Here is a 22,540-nt window from a genome sequence, read left to right as displayed (position 1 = left end):
CTAGGCCAGTGAGAGGGACCTATCCGGGTGAGCAATACCCACTCTGGCTAGAGTGGCGATAAGAACTGGTTGCTGGAAGCAGGAGCGTTTCCTATTTGTGAATATACAACTGAACCCATCTACCCTGAAGACAGGAACCTCCCCCCAGAAAATAGAAATCAAGAGATTGTACCCTTTCCACCATATACCTAAAGCAGCAAATCATGTTGCTTTAGCATTTCGTTGTAAGTGAATGGAACAAGTCTTTATTTAAAATAAATAATATACTATGTCATGAGCATGGGGTCTTTATCTGCTTCGATCATCGCACGGCAAATCGCTCCTTTCAAAATCTCATGAAGCTTGTTGCCCGAAAAGGAGCAGGCGTAAGTAATTGGACTGCCTATGCGAATTTGAAGAATCAAGTGAAAATTGCATAATGTGAACGGGGCTTAAAGCTGTGAAAATGAAATGTAGAAGCCGATGGACTGCCACGCACAGCTGCTGCAGATGCTGTCTGCGCCAGTTTTGGTAAATTATCTCATTTTTTTTTCTACGGATTTGCTTTTTTAACATTAAAACTATGCAAATAAATTCCTGTTAGACTTTAACTTTAAGTACAGGTCTGCTTTAAGTTCTTATTGCTCACCTTCCACACAGCGACACCCGGCTTGTAAAACCCAAGCATACATGTCAACACGGGACTGAGACATGAGCTGGTCTCCCATCAAGTAGGTATTGTGAGAGGATGCAATGAAGTAGTTGCTGAGTGACAAGGTCATGTCTTGATTGACTTGATAATGTTCCGCATTGAAGATATCTCCTGCTGGGCTCCGCATATAGTTGGTGAAACCTGTTAGCAATGAATCACAAAGCATGTCAGTGGTTCAATATCTGTCATCAGTGTGCTGTCCATGCCAAAACAATCCTCCCAATGATTTATGGGGAAACTTTTCACAAATGACAAAGTGATGAATCTCCAAAAAGAATGTATTTCTTCGGCTAACTCTATAACCTTGCTTTACCCCAGCCAATAACCTTGTATATCGATGGCGGAGTTATGTTCTACAGCGATTGCTCTCGTAGAGACAAAATGTCCAATATCCCCATCTGCTTGTATAAGGCTGTATTGAGCACTGATTATGTGCACCTTCTCAACCACTGGAATGACAGCTATGCAGGGGCGGACTGACAACTCATGGGGCCCCCGGGCAATAGAAGATTATGGGACCCCCGGGCTTACAGATGGCCACCAAGCCAGGAGGCAGTGCAGAGACAGGGCAGCTAAAAACTCGGGATTTTCACATCAAAAGCATGTCGGTTTTGGATATATCAGGGACAGATGTAAAAAAAACACAGATTTTTACATACTGTCCCTGGTTTTACTGAGCCTGGCAACCCTGATGGAGCCCCCTAGTGGCATGGGGCCCTCGGGCAGTGCCCGAGTGCCTCAATGGTCAGTCCGCCCCTGCAGCTATGGGGAACAAATTCTATTTTATACATATATAATGACATTTAGACATTTATGCGCTCCATAGGATTGCTTATGTTGGGAATAGTAGTGGTGCACATAGGAGTGGTGCACAGATATAGTATAGATATTAATTTATCAGAAACAATATACACTTCCATGGCTTGATAGGCAACCATAGTCAAATGTCAAAAGTACTACAAATAGAATATAGATATTAATAAATTTTTAGAAACTATCCACACTCTCATAGCTTAATAGGGAAGCATAGTAAAAAAGTACTATTGAAATATCATTGATTACTATGGGCTATAGCACTTTACATTGCTCAGTTATTGAGTCATGTGTCTGTGGCTAGCATTGGATAGGGAAAAGCATGGATATTGCATACAGGAATAGTGAACTGATAATACATAAAAAAAAAAAAAAAAAAAGAATCGGTATTAGTGCCGAGGCATTCAACTAGTTTGTCTTACCAAGAACTGCAATGTCCTTCAAAATAGATCAATGTAACATCTCTTTGTAGCTGCCTATATCCTTATTTTCCCATCAGTACACATCCAAAACCACATCAGTGCATGGTCATTTCTCTTAGGCGAAGTTCGGATCTCTGTGTCGGGAATGAGTGCAAAATTGTATGCTTTCCCGACACACAGAGAAATGTGCTGCCCTTTAGCAGACGACTGTTAATGGCAACCCCATGCATCTGCAAACCATTTGATCTGGTGCGGCATGTTTTTAGAAAAGAGTCAGGGACTTTTGTTTGCGATTCTCCTGCACAGGGCAACCTATTGAACTTAATTGGCTGCCGTACAAACGACACATGAAAAAAAAGCACTTAAATGCACTGGTGTTTGGTTGCACCTGTAGGTAGGAAATCAGACCTTAAAAGGAAACTTGCTTTAGGTATACAGTATGTATGTATGTATGTATGTATGTATGTATGATTTATATATATATATATATATATATATATATATATATATATATATATATATATATATATATATATATATATATATATATATATATATATATACACACACACACACACACATACACACACACATACACATACATTGTATATACACTACTGTGTAAAAACAATGCTGTAAATTGAGAATGCTTTCAGGAACAGAAGTAATATTTTATTTTTATCAAAACACAATGGAAACTAAATGAACAGAAGAAAAATTCAAATCAAATATTTGGTGTGACCAACCTTTGCCTTCAAAACAGCATTAATTCTTTTGTTTGCTCATGTAATCCCAGTCATTGACAATGACATTATAGCCTTTAAATAGGTTCACTGCACGTTAGACCTAAAAGTTTTAGGCAGGTTTGAAAAAATGCTGTAAATTAAGAATGCTTTTGCCATCAATTCTTCTAGGTACACTTATACAGTTTTTGACGGCAGGTAGGTTGTTCCAAATATCTTGGAGAACTAACCACAGATTTTCTGTAAATGTAGGCCGCCTCATACCCTTCATGTAATCCCAGACAGACTTCATGAGGTTGAGATCAGGGCTCTGTGGAGGCCAAACCAACACTTATCACTTCCAAGACTTCTTGTTCTTTATGCTGAAGATGGTGCTTAAAGACATTAGCCCGAATTCAGAACGGACTTACGCCGACGTATCTTCCGATACGCTGCGTAAGTCCAGGGATGCGCCATCGTATCTCTGCGCCTGATTCAGCAAACAAGATACACCTGAATTTTGGCTTGATCCGACCAAAGTAAGTCTTCTACGCCGTCGCATCTTGGGTGCATATTTACGCTGGCCGCAAGGGGCTCTTCCATTAATTTACGCGTCGAATATGTAAATGACCGAGATACGCCGATTCACAAACGTACTTGCGCCCGTCGCTGTAATCTACGCCGTTTACGCAAGGTGTACGTCCGGCGTAAAGTTAGGCCTCATAAAGCAGGGGTAAGTCATGGACGTCGGAATAGCCGTCGTATTTTACGTCGTTTACGCAAGTCGTACGTGAATGGGGCTGGGCGTAGGTTACGTTCACGTCGTAGGCATTGAGCCATCGTATCTTGCGACGTGATTCTGAGCATGCGTGCGAATGCGCAGTTCGTTCGGCCCTTCATTTACATGGGGTCACGCTTCATTATAATAGATCACACCCACTACCTTCCTACCTTGAATTAGGCGGGCTTACGCTGGCAAATTTACGTTACGCCGGCGCAAGTTTGGGAGCGAGTGCTTTGTGAATACTGTTCTTGCCTCACTGATTTACGTCGGCGTAGCGCATATGAGATGCGCTACGCCGGTCTAAAAATGCACCGCTCTACGTGAATCCGGGCCATTGGCTGTATGTTTGGGGTCATTATACTGCTGCAGAATAAATTTGTATTTCTCAGCATTGAGAACACAATTGATCCTGACCAAATCTCCAACTCCATTTGCAGAACTGTAGCCCCAAACATGCAATGACCCTCCACCATGCTTCACTGTTGCCTACAGACACTCGTTATTGTACCGTTTTCCAGCTATTCAGAAAACAAGTTGCCTCCTGCTACAGCCAGATATTTTACATTTTGACCGTTCGGTCCAGAGCAGCTGCTGCACCCCAGCTCCTATGTTTTCGAGCATAGGTGTGTCAATTAGCCTTGTTTTCACGTCAAATAGTATGGCTTTTTGGACACAACGCTTCCATGAAGACCACTTCTGGCCAGAATTTTACAGACAGTAGATGGGTGTAACTGGTTTCCGCCAGTTCTGTACTAATGACACCTCTGGACAATGTCGAAGGGAAGTAAGCATGATGTGTCTCATTTACTGCATTAAGTTTGGCCTACCATTTCATCTACGGTCTGCAGCAGTGCCGGTTTCTTTGTGCTTCTTCAAAAGAGCTTGAACAGCACATCATAAAACTCCAGTCTGTTTTGAAATCTTTGCCTGGAAAAGACCTTGATGATGCAGCATAACTACCTTGTGTCTTGTTGTTGTGCTCAGTCTTGTCATGGTGTACGACTTGTGACATGCAACTGTCTTCTATAACCTCACCTTAGTAGCATAGTTTGACTGTTCCTCGCTCAGTTTTAAGCATCCTACACAGCTGTTTCGGTTAATGACTGTTTCAACTTGCATTTAAAATTGATGATCATTAGCACCTGTTTGGTTAATTGGCTAATCATACACTTGACTATAATCCTAAAAAATCCCATACTTTGTGCAAGTGTACAAAGTGTAAGAATTGATGCTGGTTCAGCAAAAACATTGATTTGATTTCGATTTTTCTTCTATTTACTCACTTTGCATTTTGTAAATTGATAAAAGTAAACAAATATATATTTTTGAAAGCATTCATACTTTACAGGATTTTTTTGCACCTGCCTAAAACTGTTGCACAGTACAGTGTGTGTATGCCATGAGCATAAGTCATCCAACGTAAACTTTAACAACATTTTGCATCATAAGAACATATTCAACTCCTCATTGTGCCTCCTACTGTTCTCCATGCTGTTGTGTGCTGGTCTTATATATATATGGAATATTGATAAATATTGAAAATTGTACTATGAAATAAAGAAATGAGCGAAAGTGTTTGTCTAAAACTGTGCAATCTACTACTCATGAGTCAAGCCTATGATTGCAAAACTGGGCTTTAAATTTGCAACTTCAAAACAAGTTGTTTAAAAAAAATGATCAAAACCAGAAAAAAAAAAAGAAAAGAACTAGTGATTTACTTGATTATATGTTTCAGCTGAGTTCGATTGTACCAATTTCAATCAAATATCCTTACAGTTGAAATCACTTATTTTCTGCAGTTGGTCGCTCAGGATTTTGATTCCAGCTGGATTTAAAATTAGTGGAAATTGCTGAAGTAACTTTCACATATATGGCCAACTTAAGTGTATATAGATAATCTGACAAAGCACTATTTTTTTTAATTAATCTATATACTCAATACTCATAGCCAACTCACCAAGATGAGGATCCTTACAAAAGAAAAAAGCACATTTATTTTTAGCTGTGTCCAATGAGATTTGAAAATTACATTAACATGTTTGAAAATACCCATCTTATCCTTGTGTTAAAGCTTTGTGAATTAAGCCTTATGCCATGAGCATCTGCGTCTCTTATCTTCTACCTGTGATGAATTGTTGTAGACAGCGGCACTACTCTTTTTTTAAATTTGTTTAGTAGTATATTCATTAAAAGAATAGAAAAAAATATATTATCCTTTGTCCTCTGTACTGTTCAAGCCAACAGACAGAGAGGACCAGTTTCATGTACAGTGTAAATAGTAATACAAGTTACTATATTTATTTACATACCATCAATCCCCAGGACGTCGTCTTTTTTGTTTTCCGGGCAAGGTTCGAATTTAGCAACTATGTCCAGGCAGTATTCTTTAGTTACATTCGTCATCTGTGGTACAAATAAAAGGAAAGAGATAAATCCAAACTGGATAATCTGATTTCACAAGCCTGTACCATCACCCTTTATCGGATGCAGCAATCCAATTTTCTAACCTAATGCTGGAGGGCTGCTAATCGCCCAATAAGATCCCCAGGACCGTCACTCAGTGTCAAGTTCAATAGCAGACATCAGACGTTACAGCTTATTGATAAATGCTCATAGGGGCTGATGAAGTGTTGAACCTAATTCTGAGTTTGGAGGTCATATTGTTTTAAAGGTATTAAGCCCATGGGATATCAGTTTAGACAGCACTCGAGTGGAATTGTCACATGGGGTCTTGTTCTGGGGGATTAAGAGATTCACTTATTTTGTTTAGCTTGAAATATATGGGAGCCAAAATTGCCTGACCTTTTAAGCTGTGCTACGACTCAGAGAAACTAGCAGAATGTAGACTAAAGGGTAAAAGGATTACAGAAATAACATGGATTCGATGTTTAGATGTTATGCTTTTTTTTTTAGCAAGATTACGGACAAAGATTACATTTTTTAAAAGAACCCCAATATTTAAAGTTTCAGTAACATAGACCTCTTTACTGGATACTCTGGACAGAGAATGGTGGGTATGTATGCCCATTTTTAAAGGTTCTGTGTATTAAGAAACATCTGCCCATCTTAAACTTAAATTTCATCTTTTGGTAGATGATGTATAGTTCAATCACCAGACAATTTCTTGCATCTTTCAGGAACTCTACAGGTGAGATATCTGGGATTCATGAGGATGTCCCACTTTCCTTGTTGGCTTTCTTATTTTATATACTGGAAAACAGAGGGGATGAACATGCAAAACTCCCAGTTGGACAGCAAGAGAGGGAGATCCATCTCACGATTGGGAGTACCCAAGACGTACAAGAAACCAGAGACTGACTCAACCTACTAAGCTCCACCTATACTTAAGATGTCAGTTTCGTGTAGACCAATCCTTTAGTATGCTAGTAATGACTTAAAGCTGAACTCTGCGCAATTTACAATGATAAAACCATACTGCCGCTTCTAAAAGGTCATTCTACCCTACAATAATTTGTCAGATGGTGGTGAATCTAGGCAGGTCGCTGCACCCAGAAAATTATGTTAGTTCTAAAGTCTCAGACTGCAAACAGGGGGTGCTGTTTATGCCTTTCTTATGTATCCAGAGCTTAGCTCAAATCCTGATGTGCAAATAGTGTATTTAGTCAAATGACTAGGTATACATTTGTTACTTTTTTGCCACAAACTACAATCCTCTACTCCTCAATGCGGTCTCCCCTTCCCCTGCAAGACAAACATGGAGTCAAAGGACGATTTAAAGGTATATTCCAACCAAGGCCTTTTATTTTCAATGGAAAGAGATTATAATCTTGTTTTATTGTTTGCTGAATGTGCAGAGTTCCCCTAACTTACTGTTTGGTCACAAGAATAGGAAATCGGTAAGTAATCTCTCCAATTGTGCCACAAACTACAATAAACATTTTCAGGTAAAGTGGGGGTTTTATGGGACGGATGTTGCTGGCGCAAATGGAAAAACAAAATTATTCTATATTAGTTGGTTTGCTGCAATCAAAAAGATGTGCCAGTCACTCTGTAGTGGCTCGCCCAAAATGAAATTGATATCATGTATGGATTGCGCTACCTTGGTGGTTGACCTGCATCCACCTAATCCTGTGCAACGGTTACAATTATTAACCCCTGTGCATGACACCTATAAATAACAAACAATCCTTCAAACATATATGTGTATCTAAATGTGTTCATATACAAATGTTCTTCTCAGAACAGTGTGAAAAAACACTCATAAGGCGCGTTATATCTAAGAAAGAACATGCATTGCCCTATATCAAAACTCCAGAGAATTTCTTATTTCTTATCACAAAGACACATATATATATATATATATATAACATTTTTTTTTTTAAAGTTCGAGAATTTCTACATAAATTCTTTTCCACTTTAACCACTTAAGCCCCGGACCATTTTGCAGCTAAATGCCCAGGCCAGGTTTTGCGATTCGGCACTGCGTCGCTTTAAAAGACAATTGCGCGGTCGTGCGAAGTGGCTCCCAAACAAAACTGGCGTCCTTTTTTCCCCACAAATAGAGCTTTATTTTGGTGGTATTTGATCACCTCTGCGGTTTTTATTTTTTGCGCTATAAACAAAAATAGAGCGACAATTTAAAAAAAAATTCAATATTTTTTACTTTTTGCTGTAATAAATATCCCCCAAAAACATATATAATTTATTTTTTTCCTCAGTTTAGGCCGATACGTATTCTTCTACCTATTTTTGGTAAAAAAAATCGCAATAAGCGTTTATCGATTGGTTTGCGCAAAATGTATAGAGTTTACAAAATAGGGGATAGTTTTATTGCATTTTTATAAATTTTTTTTTTTACTACTATTGGCGGTGATCAGCGATTTTTTTTGTGACTGCGACATTATGGCGGACACTTCGGACAATTTTGACACATTTTTGGGACCATTGTCATTTTCACAGCAAAAAAGGCATTTAAATTGCATTCTTTATTGTGAAAATGACAGTTGCAGTTTGGGAGTTAACCACAAGGGGGCGCTGAAGGAGTTAGGGTTCACCTAGTGTGTGTTTACAACAGTAGGGGGGTGTGGCTGTAGGACTGACATCATCGATCGAGTCTCCCTTATAAAAAGGATCACTCGATCGATACGCCGCCACAGTGAAGCACGGGGAAGCCGTGTTTACACACGGCTCTCCCCGTTCTTCAGCCTCGGGGAGCGATTGCGACGGAGCGGCTATAAACGAATAGCCGCGCCGTCGTCCCGGATCGCTCCCCGAGGGAATCCGCCCGCCGCACGCAGCGGGGGGGGGGGGTCACGATCGGACCCCCCACCCGCTAGAAGGCGGGGACGTATATATACGCCCATCTGCCTGTCCGTGCCATATTGCGGATGTATATAGTCGTGCGGCGGGCGTTAAGTGGTTAAGAGTCCCAGTGTGATGACCAAGTGATCTATGGCAAACAATACTCCTCTTGCGGGGTGTATAAACACAATGTGATTTCACTACTTGCGTGATTATCCCATCACCACTAAAAATGGCCACTCACCAGATCCCATTCAACTAGCGCCTTTGGTTCATTCCCAGGATAACCACTCCTATTTTGCGTCACCACAACTGTCAGGTATCTTGGGTGTGTTACAGTAGTCTCTTTTTCTCTACAAAAGCTCACAGAAAAAGAGTGCCCCTCATAGTGCAGTAGGTAAAAGAATTTATTGGTTAAAAAATAAAGAATATATTGCACTCACATTTTATTGTGCCCATAAGCCGGCACCAAGCTTCTCCAGCCGTGTGTGCAAGTATATGATGGACGGAAAAAAACGTTCCTCTCTCGTGTTCCCCCTACGCCTGTCTTACGATCAGCGTGTTGCCCCGTATATGTCAGCAGCCTCTACGCGTTTTGCAAGGTATATTGCGTTTCGCAATGTATATTCCGTCCTGAGGACGCAATATACCTTGCGAAACACGTAGAGGCTGCTGACATCTACGGGGCAACACACTGATCGTAAGACAGGTGTAGGGGGAACACGAGAGAGGAACATTTTTTTCCTTTCCATCATATACTTGCATACGCAGCTGAAGAAGCTTGGTGCTGGCTTATGGGCACAATAAAATGTGAGTGCAATATATGCTTTATTTTTTAACCAATAAATTATTTTACCTACTACACTATGAGGGGCACTCTTTTTCTGTGAGCTTTTGTAGAGAAAAAGAGACTACTGTAACACACCCAAGATACCTGACAGTTATGGTGATGCAAAATAGGAGTGGTTATCCTGGGAATTAACCAAAGGCACTAGTTGAATGGGATCTGGTGAGTGGCCATCTTTATCGGTGATGGGATAATCACGCAAGTTGTGAAATCACGTTGTGTTTATACACCCCGCAAGAGGAGTATTGTTGGCCATAGAACACTTGGTCATCACACTGGGACTCTTAAAGTGGAAGAGGATTTATGTAGAAATTCTCGAACTTTCTAAAAAAATGTTTCTTATATATTCTTTATATATATATATATATTTTGTCACCATATACATTGTTTGTCTTTGTGATAAGAAATTCTCTGAAATTTTGATATAGGGCAATGCACGTTCTTTCTTAGATAGAACGCGCCCTATGCCTGTATTTTCACACTGTTCTGAGAAGAACATTTGTATATGAACACATTTAGATACACATATATGTTTGAAGGATTGTTTGTTATTTATAGGTGTTATGCAGAGGGGTTAAGAATTGTAACCGTTGCACAGGATTAGGTGGATGTAGGTCAACCACCAGGGTAGCGCAATCCATACACTATATGAAAGTGGGGGTTTTGTTTTTATTGTTCATATATTATTTTTTAGGGAGATTTTTCTTCTATTCCCGTCTCACTTGGTACAACCAGAATTATGGCTGCTGTTATACCACAGGGGGATAATGTGCGAAATCACTGACCAAATTGGTCAATGACATCCACCAGAATTCCCCACAACAAAATTTGAATTATTGCAACTGGAGATCTATCATTTGGCAGTGTGTACAGATAGGGTGAGAGTCGATTTCTGGTCACCCCTTCACTATAAAAAGTATCTCCCAGATTCCACCATAACTCCCTTTCTATTACCCCCATGCCCACATCCTTGGGAAAAACAGGGGTGAGGATGAAGCCTGTGTCTCTCAGCATTGGGATAAGGATGCTTGGAAATGCAAAAGGAGACTTTGCTCATTGCCCTCCCCTTCCTGGTCACCTGGCCTGTATGTCTGTAAAGAGTCGGCTTCAAATATTAAGGGAAAACTTTTTAAAATTACCAAGTTCCCTACAATTGTAATTTAACAATGTAAAAAGCTGAACGCCAACTTTAGAGATCCAATGCTGTAATGTGTGCATCTGGCAGCTTCTAGTGCACTGTTTGCAGTGAATTCTGTGCACTCAGGATGTTTTCAGCTTTTTGGAACAAAATCTGATTGGCTTTAGGACAAATGTAGCATGAAAACATGAAAAGCAACCCCACACTGGACCTAACCCACCTCCTTACCACTCCCAAAAATGTGCACAGGTTCCAATTTAATTTACTACCCAAAACTGAAACCGTATTTTATCAGTGATCAAAATAATGTATATTAAAAATTTTATCGTCAAAAAAAAAGTACCATATGCTGAAATACTGTATTATTTTCATATAAATATTAATTTAACATTAATATTCACAGTATAAGCAATAACCAACTTATAGTGCAATATCCTACAATTAAACAGCAACCAGATCTCCTTAGAAAAAAAAAAAAGTTTAATGATTCCCTTCTGCAACATCGTTATGCAAAGATTGACATGCTTCAATTACTTTGATTAAGGGAGCGTTGTCTAAAGCCATCTCCCAAATCTCAAACCCAATCATCTACAGTGTCATCCTGCTTGGTTCCTGTCCTCATTTTTCAATAGATTTCCCTAATGATGAATGGCTTTCTCCTTTCCAGTTGAATTCTGGGAATTATTTAGTGCTGCCATTCCATATTGTAATGCAAGTGTGAAAATCAGCACATCAAATCACACTGTTCCTTTTTTCAAAAATGTCGTAATGCTTTTTTGAATGGGTCTGATTACTTTATCCCTCTCGCATTTTTAAACTGTATCTTGGTTTCAAAATAAGATTTAAAATCTCTTGTATATGAATGTCATTAAACACAATACTTGTAATGCAGATCTAGGCAATAATTAAGTCAATCAGTGAGCTGTAATGTATCCACTAAATACTGAACCTCTGCCAAGTTCAAAAAGTCCCCTGAAATTATCTTAAGCATACGTACCCATCAAGTATATATACTGTCAATATAAGTGGCATGCAGATACCTGGACTACAAGGGTGACTTAACTATGAGACAGACTAGGGCACTACATTACAAACAAGACTGGAGAACTTGGGCACTTAGGCTGTATCCCATGTCATGTGTAAAACAGGGAGTGTAATGGCGCTTGCCAAAGGGAAACTAAAATAAGATAAAATATATTACACACACAACAACGTATATAAAAACGTATAGGTAATGATCCGTGGTGTTCAATCAAACTGTGTTCCACTCCTAATTTCCTTGAAGACCCTTCATAACATCCATAATTCAGGTGTAAAGGGTAGGAGTAGTGGATATAATAGATAAAATAGATTTACAATGATACTAAGGAGATCATTGATTGAAGTGAATGTACCAATATAATGTAAACAAAGGTTTCCAGTGTTACCACCACAATAAAGTGCTTAAGTGTTAACGTGAATACAAAAACCCCAAATTAGGACGTAGTTTGTATATCAATAGTTGTAGCAAATAAACCAGTGTGCACAAAGATAAAAAGTGCAAAGTGAATAAATATTGGTATAAATAGATTCCATAAAAAATATATAAATAAAATTATATATATGAAAAAATATATGAAAAAATATATATATAACAAATCCAGTTGATATAGTGTTCAAGTTGACTTCCAAAATTTCATACAAAAAATGTTCAAACGTTGTGTTCCAAACGTGCAGATAAAAGAAAAAAATTAAATAAAGTGAAAAAGAATCAAGATATTCAAAGTGCATATATTTCAAAAGTTTTCCCAGCAGTGAAAAAGTTATTCAAACCAATGCTCCAATTCACCACACAATCCTCCAGGGTGACTGTGCAGATAGGACAGATAGTGCTAGCCTCTCACCTCAATTGCGATCATACAAGCCTGTTGGATAGGGGATGACACCCAGCAGTACACACTCTGCATATAGGAAGGTTCAGATGACTCCGGTCCTCCACCTCCAAATTCCTCCAGACACTCTCAAGGGAAGCAAAAAGCGGGCTCCATAGTGCAGTAAATCATTGGTAGTTTTAATAAAAATATAATAACACTCACAATTATAACGGCTGTGAACAGCATGCAGGTAACTCCACAGTATTATTTACAGATGGTCAGCAGATCTCCGCTCTCGGCCGCGAGCGGAGATGACGTCACCAACGACACTCCTCCTTCACCTGACGCGTTGCGTAGCAGAACAACGCTACTTAATCATAGGTATCATAAGTCAGGTGAAGGAGAAGTATCGTCAGGTGAAGGAGGAGTGTCGTTGGTGACGTCATCTCCGCTCGCGGCCGAGAGCGGAGATCTGCTGACCATCTGTAAATAATACTGTGGAGTTACCTGCATGCTGCATGCTGTTCACAGCCGTTATAATTGTGAGTGTTATTATATTTTTATTAAAACTACCAATGATTTACTGCACTATGGAGCCCGCTTTTTGCTTCCCTTGAGAGTGTCTGGAGGAATTTGGAGGTGGAGGACCGGAGTCATCTGAACCTTCCTATATGCAGAGTGTGTACTGCTGGGTGTCATCCCCTATCCAACAGGCTTGTATGATCGCAATTGAGGTGAGAGGCTAGCACTATCTGTCCTATCTGCACAGTCACCCTGGAGGATTGTGTGGTGAATTGGAGCATTGGTTTGAATAACTTTTTCACTGCTGGGAAAACTTTTGAAATATATGCACTTTGAATATCTTGATTCTTTTTCACTTTATTTAATTTTTTTCTTTTATCTGCACGTTTGGAACACAACGTTTGAACATTTTTTGTATGAAATTTTGGAAGTCAACTTGAACACTATATCAACTGGATTTGTTATATATATATTTTTTCATATATTTTTTCATATATATAATTTTATTTATATATTTTTTATGGAATCTATTTATACCAATATTTATTCACTTTGCACTTTTTATCTTTGTGCACACTGGTTTATTTGCTACAACTATTGATATACAAACTACGTCCTAATTTGGGGTTTTTGTATTCACGTTAACACTTAAGCACTTTATTGTGGTGGTAACACTGGAAACCTTTGTTTACATTATATTGGTACATTCACTTCAATCAATGATCTCCTTAGTATCATTGTAAATCTATTTTATCTATTATATCCACTACTCCTACCCTTTACACCTGAATTATGGATGTTATGAAGGGTCTTCAAGGAAATTAGGAGTGGAACACAGTTTGATTGAACACCACGGATCATTACCTATACGTTTTTATATACGTTGTTGTGTGTGTAATATATTTTATCTTATTTTAGTTTCCCTTTGGCAAGCGCCATTACACTCCCTGTTTTACATATGCTTGTTGGTGCGTGATCACTGTTTTAGTAGTGGCTGCTGCCTTTATAGACTTATTAACATTTTATTGTATTTTACTTAGTTGCCCTGGGTAGATTGGTTTTGCGCATTAGTTCCCCCCTTTTACATCCCATGTCATGGCTTTAAGAAAACCATGCAGCAAAATAAAAAATAAAAAACAAAAGATCTGCTTATTCACTTTGCTTTATGCCATGTCCTCCCTTGACAACAACAAAAAAATGCATCCCTTGGTGCCCGGGCATAAGTGATGTCTTGCTCCTTCTGGTACAATCACAGTGAATGCTGATGTAGCAAGGTCTCCGGCCTCCTTTGGTCTAATAAGAACCTCCAGAGCCAGAGATAGCTGACATCCTTCTGTATGTGATGGGTTGTGAGGCATAGTGGGTGCAAAGAAGGTGAAAGTCCTTGGGCGCCAGACACTTCTTGGATGCAAAAGAGGTTATATTTCTCTTAACAGCCTTTTTGTATTTTTGGGGCGAGAGAGGGTTAGGGCTAGGATACCCTTAGATAGTTGCAAACTCAATTGGCAGACTCTGAGACTTCAATAGGACGACAGCCATACAGGGAAAGGTCCCAGCAAAAAGCCACATCTGCACATGCAGGAATGCGTTCTCCTATGGTAACAGTCTTTAACAGTTCCTAACTCAAAAAAACAATAAAATATACTTCATTCATTAATAAAATTAATGTAACAAAATATTTACAGCGCTAAAATTAGAAGCAAAACTTCCAACAATATGTGACCATATCCTGCAATTAGTTATATGAGCATAAGTTTTAACCACTCCGTTGGTGCAGTCATGTGACCACCGACGTACTGATGTCTGCGGCCACCGCTGCCCACATAGGGCTATTTAGGAGATGAGTCGCGTATGTGTGGCCACGCCCTCTGAAGACGTAAGCCAATCACGAAACGCGTCAGGGTCGTGTCCACGTGATTCATCCGTCCATTCAAGTGCACGTCTACCCGGGACTCATCGTAACAGTAGCTGTCTGTATAGGAACTGCTGGAAAAAGTGAGAAAGATGTTTCACTGCAATGAGACACGCTTGATTATTTATTTTACAGTGTAAGTGCATATGTATTTGGAGGGAGTGGTTTTTCTACAATAAACAGTTTTGCACTATGTGGAGCTTCCCCTTGCGTTATTCTATGTGCGCACTGCTGCACGCACCCTCCTACTGACCAGCACTGGCGTGTACCCTGAGAGAGGAAGTTGTTTCCCTACAGAGAGATCGTATCAGGCAACATTTGAACAGAGGGAGAGCGCATGAAGTGGGAGCAGTGACAGAACACAGAGTCTTTGGTTCAACACTTTACAGCCACTAGGATTTTTACATCATCCTGCTTGCATGTTTACATGAACTTTAGCTGTGAATCTCACATCAGCCAGCACAAAGGAAATAGCTTTCTTCACTATTCATTGGTGTAGTGGGCTAAAGTGTGCTTCCTGATCTTTGGACTCTATAGCATATTAGTGTTTTAAGCCGTGCTTTCAAAGCAAAGTGGTTAAAACTTATGCTCATATAACTAATTGCGGGATACGGTCACATATTGTTGTTGGAAGTTTTGCTTCTAATTTTAGCACTGTTAATAATTTGTTACATTAATTTTATTAATAAAAAAAGGGGGTTGTCATCCGGGCTCTGGGGATCTCCGGACCCCTAAAAAAAAAAAATCAAAAAAAATTGACCATTTAATAAAAATATATTTTTTTATAAAAAATAAATAAAAAAAGGGGGGGTTGCCATATGGGCCCTGGGGGCCCCTGGGGACGTCCGGACCTCTAAAAAAAAAAAAAAAAAAAAAAAAAATTGGCCCTTTAATAAAAAATTTAATAAAAATATAAAAAAAGATATTTTTTTTATAAAAAAAAAAAGAAGAAAAAAAAAGGGGGGTTTCCATTTGGGGCCCCTGGGGACCTTCAGACCCCAAAAAAAAAAATGTTAAGGGGGTTGCCATCCGGGCCCTTTACAGGTGTACTGCCTGTACCCCCCTGATGGCGGCCCTGGAGACACCCCAAGGGGTCTATCTGATATTTTACAGTTCCAAACTCAAAATAACAATTCCTTCAGCTTCACTACAACTTCTCCTTGTAATTCTTCACCACTAAGCTCCCGGTCTCTCACTAGATCCTCTGAATGCCAACTTTGAATCCCTTGAGCTCCTCCAATCTTTACGGTTGTGTCTTCCTTGTGCATCACCCCTGCTTCTCTGCTGGTTCCTTAGCCAGGCACTCCAGAGATACTTCTCAAGCTTTAACCCTGCTGGCCATGGCCAGCTCGGTCCCTGGCTTGACACACAAGGTTGCTCTGCAAGCATCACCTCGGCTGGCTAGGTCCTTGACTTGATCACCACCTAAAGTTTCCCTATTCTCCACCGTGCCTGTTCAGTGAGAATGTGTCTCCATGACTTGCTTCAGTTACTCATTGTGGTCCCTGGTAATAAGGTTGTTGGTCCCTTAGTGGCGACAGCTTCCTTTCTACCTCTGACCACTGACAGGTTCTCCGGCTGGCAGAACCGTCGCTTTGGTTGACTGCAAGCAGCAATCCCAACCCTGCTCTGCCATTTTTCTTCTGGATAGGCCTTCACACGGACTAGCAGCCAGACGCCCTCCCCCCCCGGGATAGGCCAATCTCGGGCCTAGCAGCCCGGGGCAAACGACACACTTCCAACCAGACAGCGGTCCAGGTGGCACAGAACACAGATCATCTGACTCCATCCGAATATATAGGCACCACTTCGGGAGAAATCAATAGATCTCTATCAAGCAACCAGGATGACTACTCATGGCAATTACATTTGTAAGGAGCTCCCTGCCTAAACTACAGGGAGCTACACTGAGTAGCCCAAATTTCGTAAGAACATGCTCTCACCCTTTGTTTAAGCAAGATCTTGCAAAACTTGGTCTACTTTGCATTCTACAGAATCTCGTTGTCAACACTTCAGTAAACAAGCTGTGGGAAACCCAAGTAAATTAGCCTCTTTTTTTGTCAGCATTTGGCATTGGAGAAAAAGGGGGGGGGGGCAGTGAATAAATGGACCTGGTCTTTAGTATAAAGATGTATGAACTGTACTATGATATCCACAGCCAACGCCACCAGATTTAGTTTACAACATACTCTTTTTTTTTTATGGTTTCACAGAGATTTTAATTGAATGGTCTACCAGATGCCACTTAGCCTTTCTGTAATATCTTCCCAGTGTGTGGTGCAGGTGGTGAGGGACAAGCTTTGCATTAAGGGAATGATATGCAGTTTTTTTTTTTTGTGCACTTACCTCTATTTTTCTTATCGACTAGAATATGTTTCATGCGTTTAAAAATAACCTTCCTATCTTAGATTACTAGAATCCTCTTTACCTTGCCTCCTTGTAAGGGGCTCACCCTGCACGGTTTCAAGTAAAAATGTAAGCAGCTTGTTGTATAATTGATGATGTCTCCTGATGTGGGGCGAAAAGTTCAAGTGTATCCCTTGCTGACACTTTCTTTTAATGTTTAAATAGAATAGCAAGGGGTTAGAACCCCTGTCAGTTTTCTTTCCCCCGATTGCCTGTTTTGGCTGTAAACACTTTTTTTCTTTGAGTCAACAAAATTTCTAATGAACAAAGTCTGCTATGGAAATGAGGTTTATAATGTATTACTACAGTTTACTAGTGTCTACAGATAAGTAGGGAGCACAGTATTTCCTATACAAATTAAAATTTTGATTTATGTAAAGTAACCAAGGAAAATCTAGCTTAGAAATCAGTAGAAAAATGTCAACTGCAGCAAGGCCTGTGCCCAACATTACAGGATGGAGAACTGGGGTAGCAAGTGGCAAAAGGTGAATTTATAAAACTACGGTATACTGTATATGCTTATTTGTTTTTGAAATAACCTAACTTTAACAAGTGTTTAAAGAGGAACTGCAGTCTGCTCACATAATTTGTAATAAAAACATCTTTGCCGTTCTAAGGCTTCCCTCCAACCACTACACATTATTTTATATATATACTGTCATTCTGTACTTGCCAAATATGCTGCAGAAATCTCCCTCCACTAAGTCTGGCTGCATCCATTTTAACTGTGGGCAGTTGAAGCTGCTGCCTGTTCACTTCCATGATTTACACAGACACACACAGGAGGTACACCTCCAGCTCTGCAGCTCTTATTGCCCCTCTTACGACTCAACCCCCCTCTCTTCCAGGCAAACTATCACATGAGTGAGAGAGAGCTGTGCAGGATGTCGCAGGCCTAGACTAATGACCAGACAAGAAACAGGAAATGGGCTGTATAAGGTATTTACTGGCAGAAAAAAAATGTTTTACTATCCAGAGTCCAAAAAGTTAAATCAACAAAGGAAAGAGGATTTAACAGATGGGAAGTTGAAAAAAAAATTACCGAAGGTCTGCGGCTTTAAATATATATATTTTTTTAATTCTTTATACAAATATTAGAGTAACAAGATTTATTTTTGTAAGAAGCATTTCATCTATAGAAAAGATGAGGTTTAAATTTCCCAACATGAAATGTCAACTTCAATAAGACAGGTCGTGTTGAGAACATTAGTCATGGTGAATTACAGAGAGAAAAGAAAAAGGCAATTACAATCCTCCGACAAAAATCTAACAGTCTCTGTGATAGAATCAATGTTATTATGTCCCACAATAGAATTCAATTTCTTATGTTGATAAAAACACATTCCTTTCTGTTAGGAAAATTGATATTCATTTTTCTAATACGAGTAACATATCCTTGAAATTACAGTGGTTTCCATCTATAGAAGTTACGTAGAGCTTTTTAAGAGGGGGCCTAATACAATTACCTATGAATGGCAGTGTTCAGGAATCATAGCCATAATCTCTAAGGCCGCGTACACACGGTCGTTCCAAACCGGTGAGAATGGTCCGACGGGCCATTTCCATCGGTTCACCGCTGAAGTGGCCTGATGGTCTGATGTGCGTACACACTATCGTTCCAAAAACCGATCGGGTCAAAACGCGGTGACGTCAAACACACAACGTGCTGAATAAAATGAAGTTCAATGCTTCCAAGCATGCGTTGACTTGATTCTGAACATGCGCAGGTTTTGAACCAATGCTTTCTGTACTAACCATCGGTTTGGACCGATCGGGCAGCGGGCCATCGGTTCGATTTTAAAGCATATTTTAACATTTTGGACCGAAGGACAACAGACCGATGGGCTATACACAACGTCAGTTTGGACCGATGAAACGGAACCTCTGTCCATTCTCATCGGTTTTGTCCGACCGTGTGTACGCGGCCTAAAAGCATGTAAGGCCCCGTACACACGACCAAACATGTATGCTGAAACTGGTCCGCGGGCCAGTTTCAGCATACATGTTTGGTCGTGTGTAGGCGCGAGCGGGCCGAATTCCAGCAAACATTTGCCCGCCGGGCCTTTTCCCAGCAGACAAATATTCCTGGACGTGTTTTAAAACCGTCCGCTGGAATCCTGCCCGCTCGGACATGTATGGTCGTCAGTACAGACCTACCGTACATTTCCGAGCGCCCGCCGTCCGTCGAATGACTTTGACGCATGCGTGGCAGCCTTTAAATGGCAGGCCCGCCCACGTCGCTGCGTCATCGCCGCGGCGACGACGCGGACACGCCCCGCGTAGTGTTTACGCGCGGACTTCTGTACGATGGTTAGTACAACCATCGTACAGAAGCCCTCTGGCAGGCATGTACGGTGAAAACGGTCCGACGGACCGCTTTCATCGTACATGTTTGCTCGTGTGTACCGGGCCTTACACGTACCATCTTTTTATTTTGGATTATGCTTTGGGGTGCCTTGGTCTATAAAAGCTAGCCAAAAAAATCTGTTTGTACAATCTCCTTAGATTTATTAACAGCCAATGAGGGTCTAACTCACTGGAAAGAAATGAATTTGGAAAGAGCTTACACTGTAACAGTTGTTACCAAACCTAACAAATATTGCACAAATCGTAGCACTTGTGATCTGTTTTAAAGTTTTAGCAATGTACATAAAAATACAGGTGTTTTACCTTTTGCTCAGTTTCAAGGAAGCGCTTCAGATCATCAGAATCCAGATGGTCCTTGTGGTTACTGTACGTTAACATCAGCAGGTACAGATCCCTCCTTGTGGACATCATCTTATAAAATGCACAGAACTCATCAAAGCCAAGAGTACCTTGGTTGTCATCTGTATCGGCTTCCTAAGAGTGAAATAGAAAGGAAAAATATCACACTCATATCCAGCAATACAGACACCATCTCTATTGTACAAAAGTAGAGTGTCCTCCATTGGTGCAATGTGTGTTGGGCACATGAGCCCTAGGGGGGGGGGGTCACAGGTGGGTGCAGCAGGTTTAAGATCCAAAGTTTTTTGATGGGAAGGGGGCAGATGCTAAAGGCTGAAACACGAGGTGGGGGCACCATAGCAGAACTGTGATTGGCTGTAATTTAGTCCTGCCTACTAGAACAGGGAAGAGGAGAACCAGAACCGCAGTACTCAGAGTATTGTGAGGAGTTCTGGGAGATGGAGAACAGCGATACGGGAGGGGTATTTGACTAATGGGAAACAGAGTATCTCTTACTAATGCATTCTACTTCATTAATGACCTCTGAATTATGTGCCATTTACTTTTAACCCCTAAACTCATCACCACCTACTACTGTACCTTAAAATCTATACTCTGTTACATAGAGTTCAGAGATTAGTAGTAGGTGATGCAGAGTAATGCGGTCAGTAGTAAGTGATGTAAGTAAGTGCAAGTAAGTAAAGCGGGTCTCAGTAGTAAGTAATGCTGCTGCATCACATTCCCTTATTCCCAAGCAACGGCAGCCCAATTTATAATCTTGAGGCTCTGTTCACACCTAGGCATTTATGGACATTTTTCTGCTGTAAGCCTGAGCTTTAAAATGCCCAACAAGACAAATTCCATTCATTTCAATAGCCCCTATTCATATCTGAGCATTTTGTCATCTAAAGCAAAACACCTAAAATTTTAAAAAGTACAGGAGCTTCTTTGTTTTGCAGATTTTTTTGTTTAATCTCTCTTTATTATTATTATTTTTTTTTTTGGCAGATTACAGGAATTTTCTGCTTTTTACATTGGTGACCTTTTGACCTGTACAAAAGTCACAGAAAAATAGCTGCAAAAATTACGGCAAAATCTTGTGACTTTCTGCCCGAAAAAAAAAATGCATAGGTGCCAACAAAGCCTAAAACCCAGGTCTATTGCTTTTAGAGATCACCCAAGTATAAAACACATATAAAACACTTTCAATGCCGTTTTTGATTTTTTTTTTGCACAAAAAAAAAAAAAAAAATAATAATAATAATAATTTAGGTCTGAAGATTGCGCATACAGCCTAGACAATAAAATAGTGGTAGTTTAAATTTTGTTTGTGGTACACGATATCACTGTAAAGAAAATGTCATTAAAAGTAAACTTAAAGTGATTGTAAAGTCTAGCATTGGCGTAAAATGAAGGATGGATGGCCGCACTCCAAACCAAACAGGTTGTCTTTATTTAAACGAACAGCAAAAACATACCAGATCACAGCAACAGAAACAGGAGGATAACCGACGTTTCGCACTGACTTAGTGCTTATTCATTGCTTGCCTAGTGCACTGCCAGCACCCTTGGAATCCTACACCTGTGTATGACCCTATAGCAGACCCACCTTGAGCAGTGATTTTCCTTCTTTGATTGTAAAGTCTAGTTTTTCTTCTCTTAAAATAACAAACATGTTAGACTTAACTCCTCTGTGTAATGGTTTTGCACAGATCCTCCTCTTCCGGGTCCCTCCCTCCTATCAAGTTCCCCCACAGTGATCCCTGTTTATGCCCCGACCCCTCTCTCTCCTGATTGGCCAACTGCCGTGTCTCAGACAATCAGGAGGAGAGAAAATTGGGCTCAGATAAATACTAGGGGGTGCTGGAGGGCAGCTGCTGCACACAGGTTTTTTTTTCTGACTTTACAATCACTTTAGGTTAAAAGCGATATTAAGGGATCTTTCACACAGAGCGGATCCGTATTGATCCGCTCCGTCAGCCCGTTTGGCTCAGCGGGGATTCCTCCGTTAATCCCTGCTGAGCTGTCGGCGGACAGGGCGGTCCCCGCACACGTAAACGAACTTGTAATAAACGGTCCGTCCGTCCGCCCGTGTGAAAGGGCCCTAAAGGCTATAATAATTTAAAAAAAAAATGTATTTTATATTTACCTGCTCTGTGTAATTTGTTTTGCACAGGAGCAGCCCTGATCCTCTTTTTCGCAGGTCCCCCACTGGCACTCCTGGCCCCTCCCTCCTGCCAAGTGCTCCCACAGCAAACAGCTTGCAATGGGGGGCACCCAGGGAGGGAGGTGTCCATTTACACACAGTGCCAAGGCTTCACCCTGCCCCTCTCTCTCCCCCTCATTGGCTCACTACCTGTGATTGACTCCCCCTGCTGCCTCAGCCTTTAGAAACACTTTAGGGCACACAAATGCAATGAATTACCCAATTTTTGGTAAAATATAAAAGAGGAGTTTGCACC

General features: G+C 40.4%; 1 protein-coding gene across 8 annotated transcripts in view; it reads right to left on the bottom strand.

The window, feature by feature from the left end:
* The window catches only part of PLCH2 (phospholipase C eta 2), a 924,207-nt gene that overhangs the window by 189,676 nt on the left and 711,991 nt on the right, over positions 1-22,540 (bottom strand). For all 8 annotated transcript variants that reach the window (XM_040325910.1, XM_040325911.1, XM_040325912.1 and 5 more), the window contains 3 exons: positions 20,043-20,213; positions 5,742-5,835; positions 629-832 (listed from right to left, as the gene is read on the bottom strand). In XM_040325910.1, the coding sequence (XP_040181844.1) occupies positions 629-832; positions 5,742-5,835; positions 20,043-20,213 (469 nt within the window). The remainder of the gene's footprint in view (positions 1-628; positions 833-5,741; positions 5,836-20,042; positions 20,214-22,540) is intronic.

Source organism: Rana temporaria, chromosome 10 (genome assembly GCF_905171775.1).
Source record: "Rana temporaria chromosome 10, aRanTem1.1, whole genome shotgun sequence".
Classification (NCBI taxonomy): Eukaryota; Metazoa; Chordata; class Amphibia; order Anura; family Ranidae; genus Rana; species Rana temporaria.
Note: the sequence above shows the minus strand (reverse complement) of the source record. Positions and strands in the feature narration are given on the sequence as shown.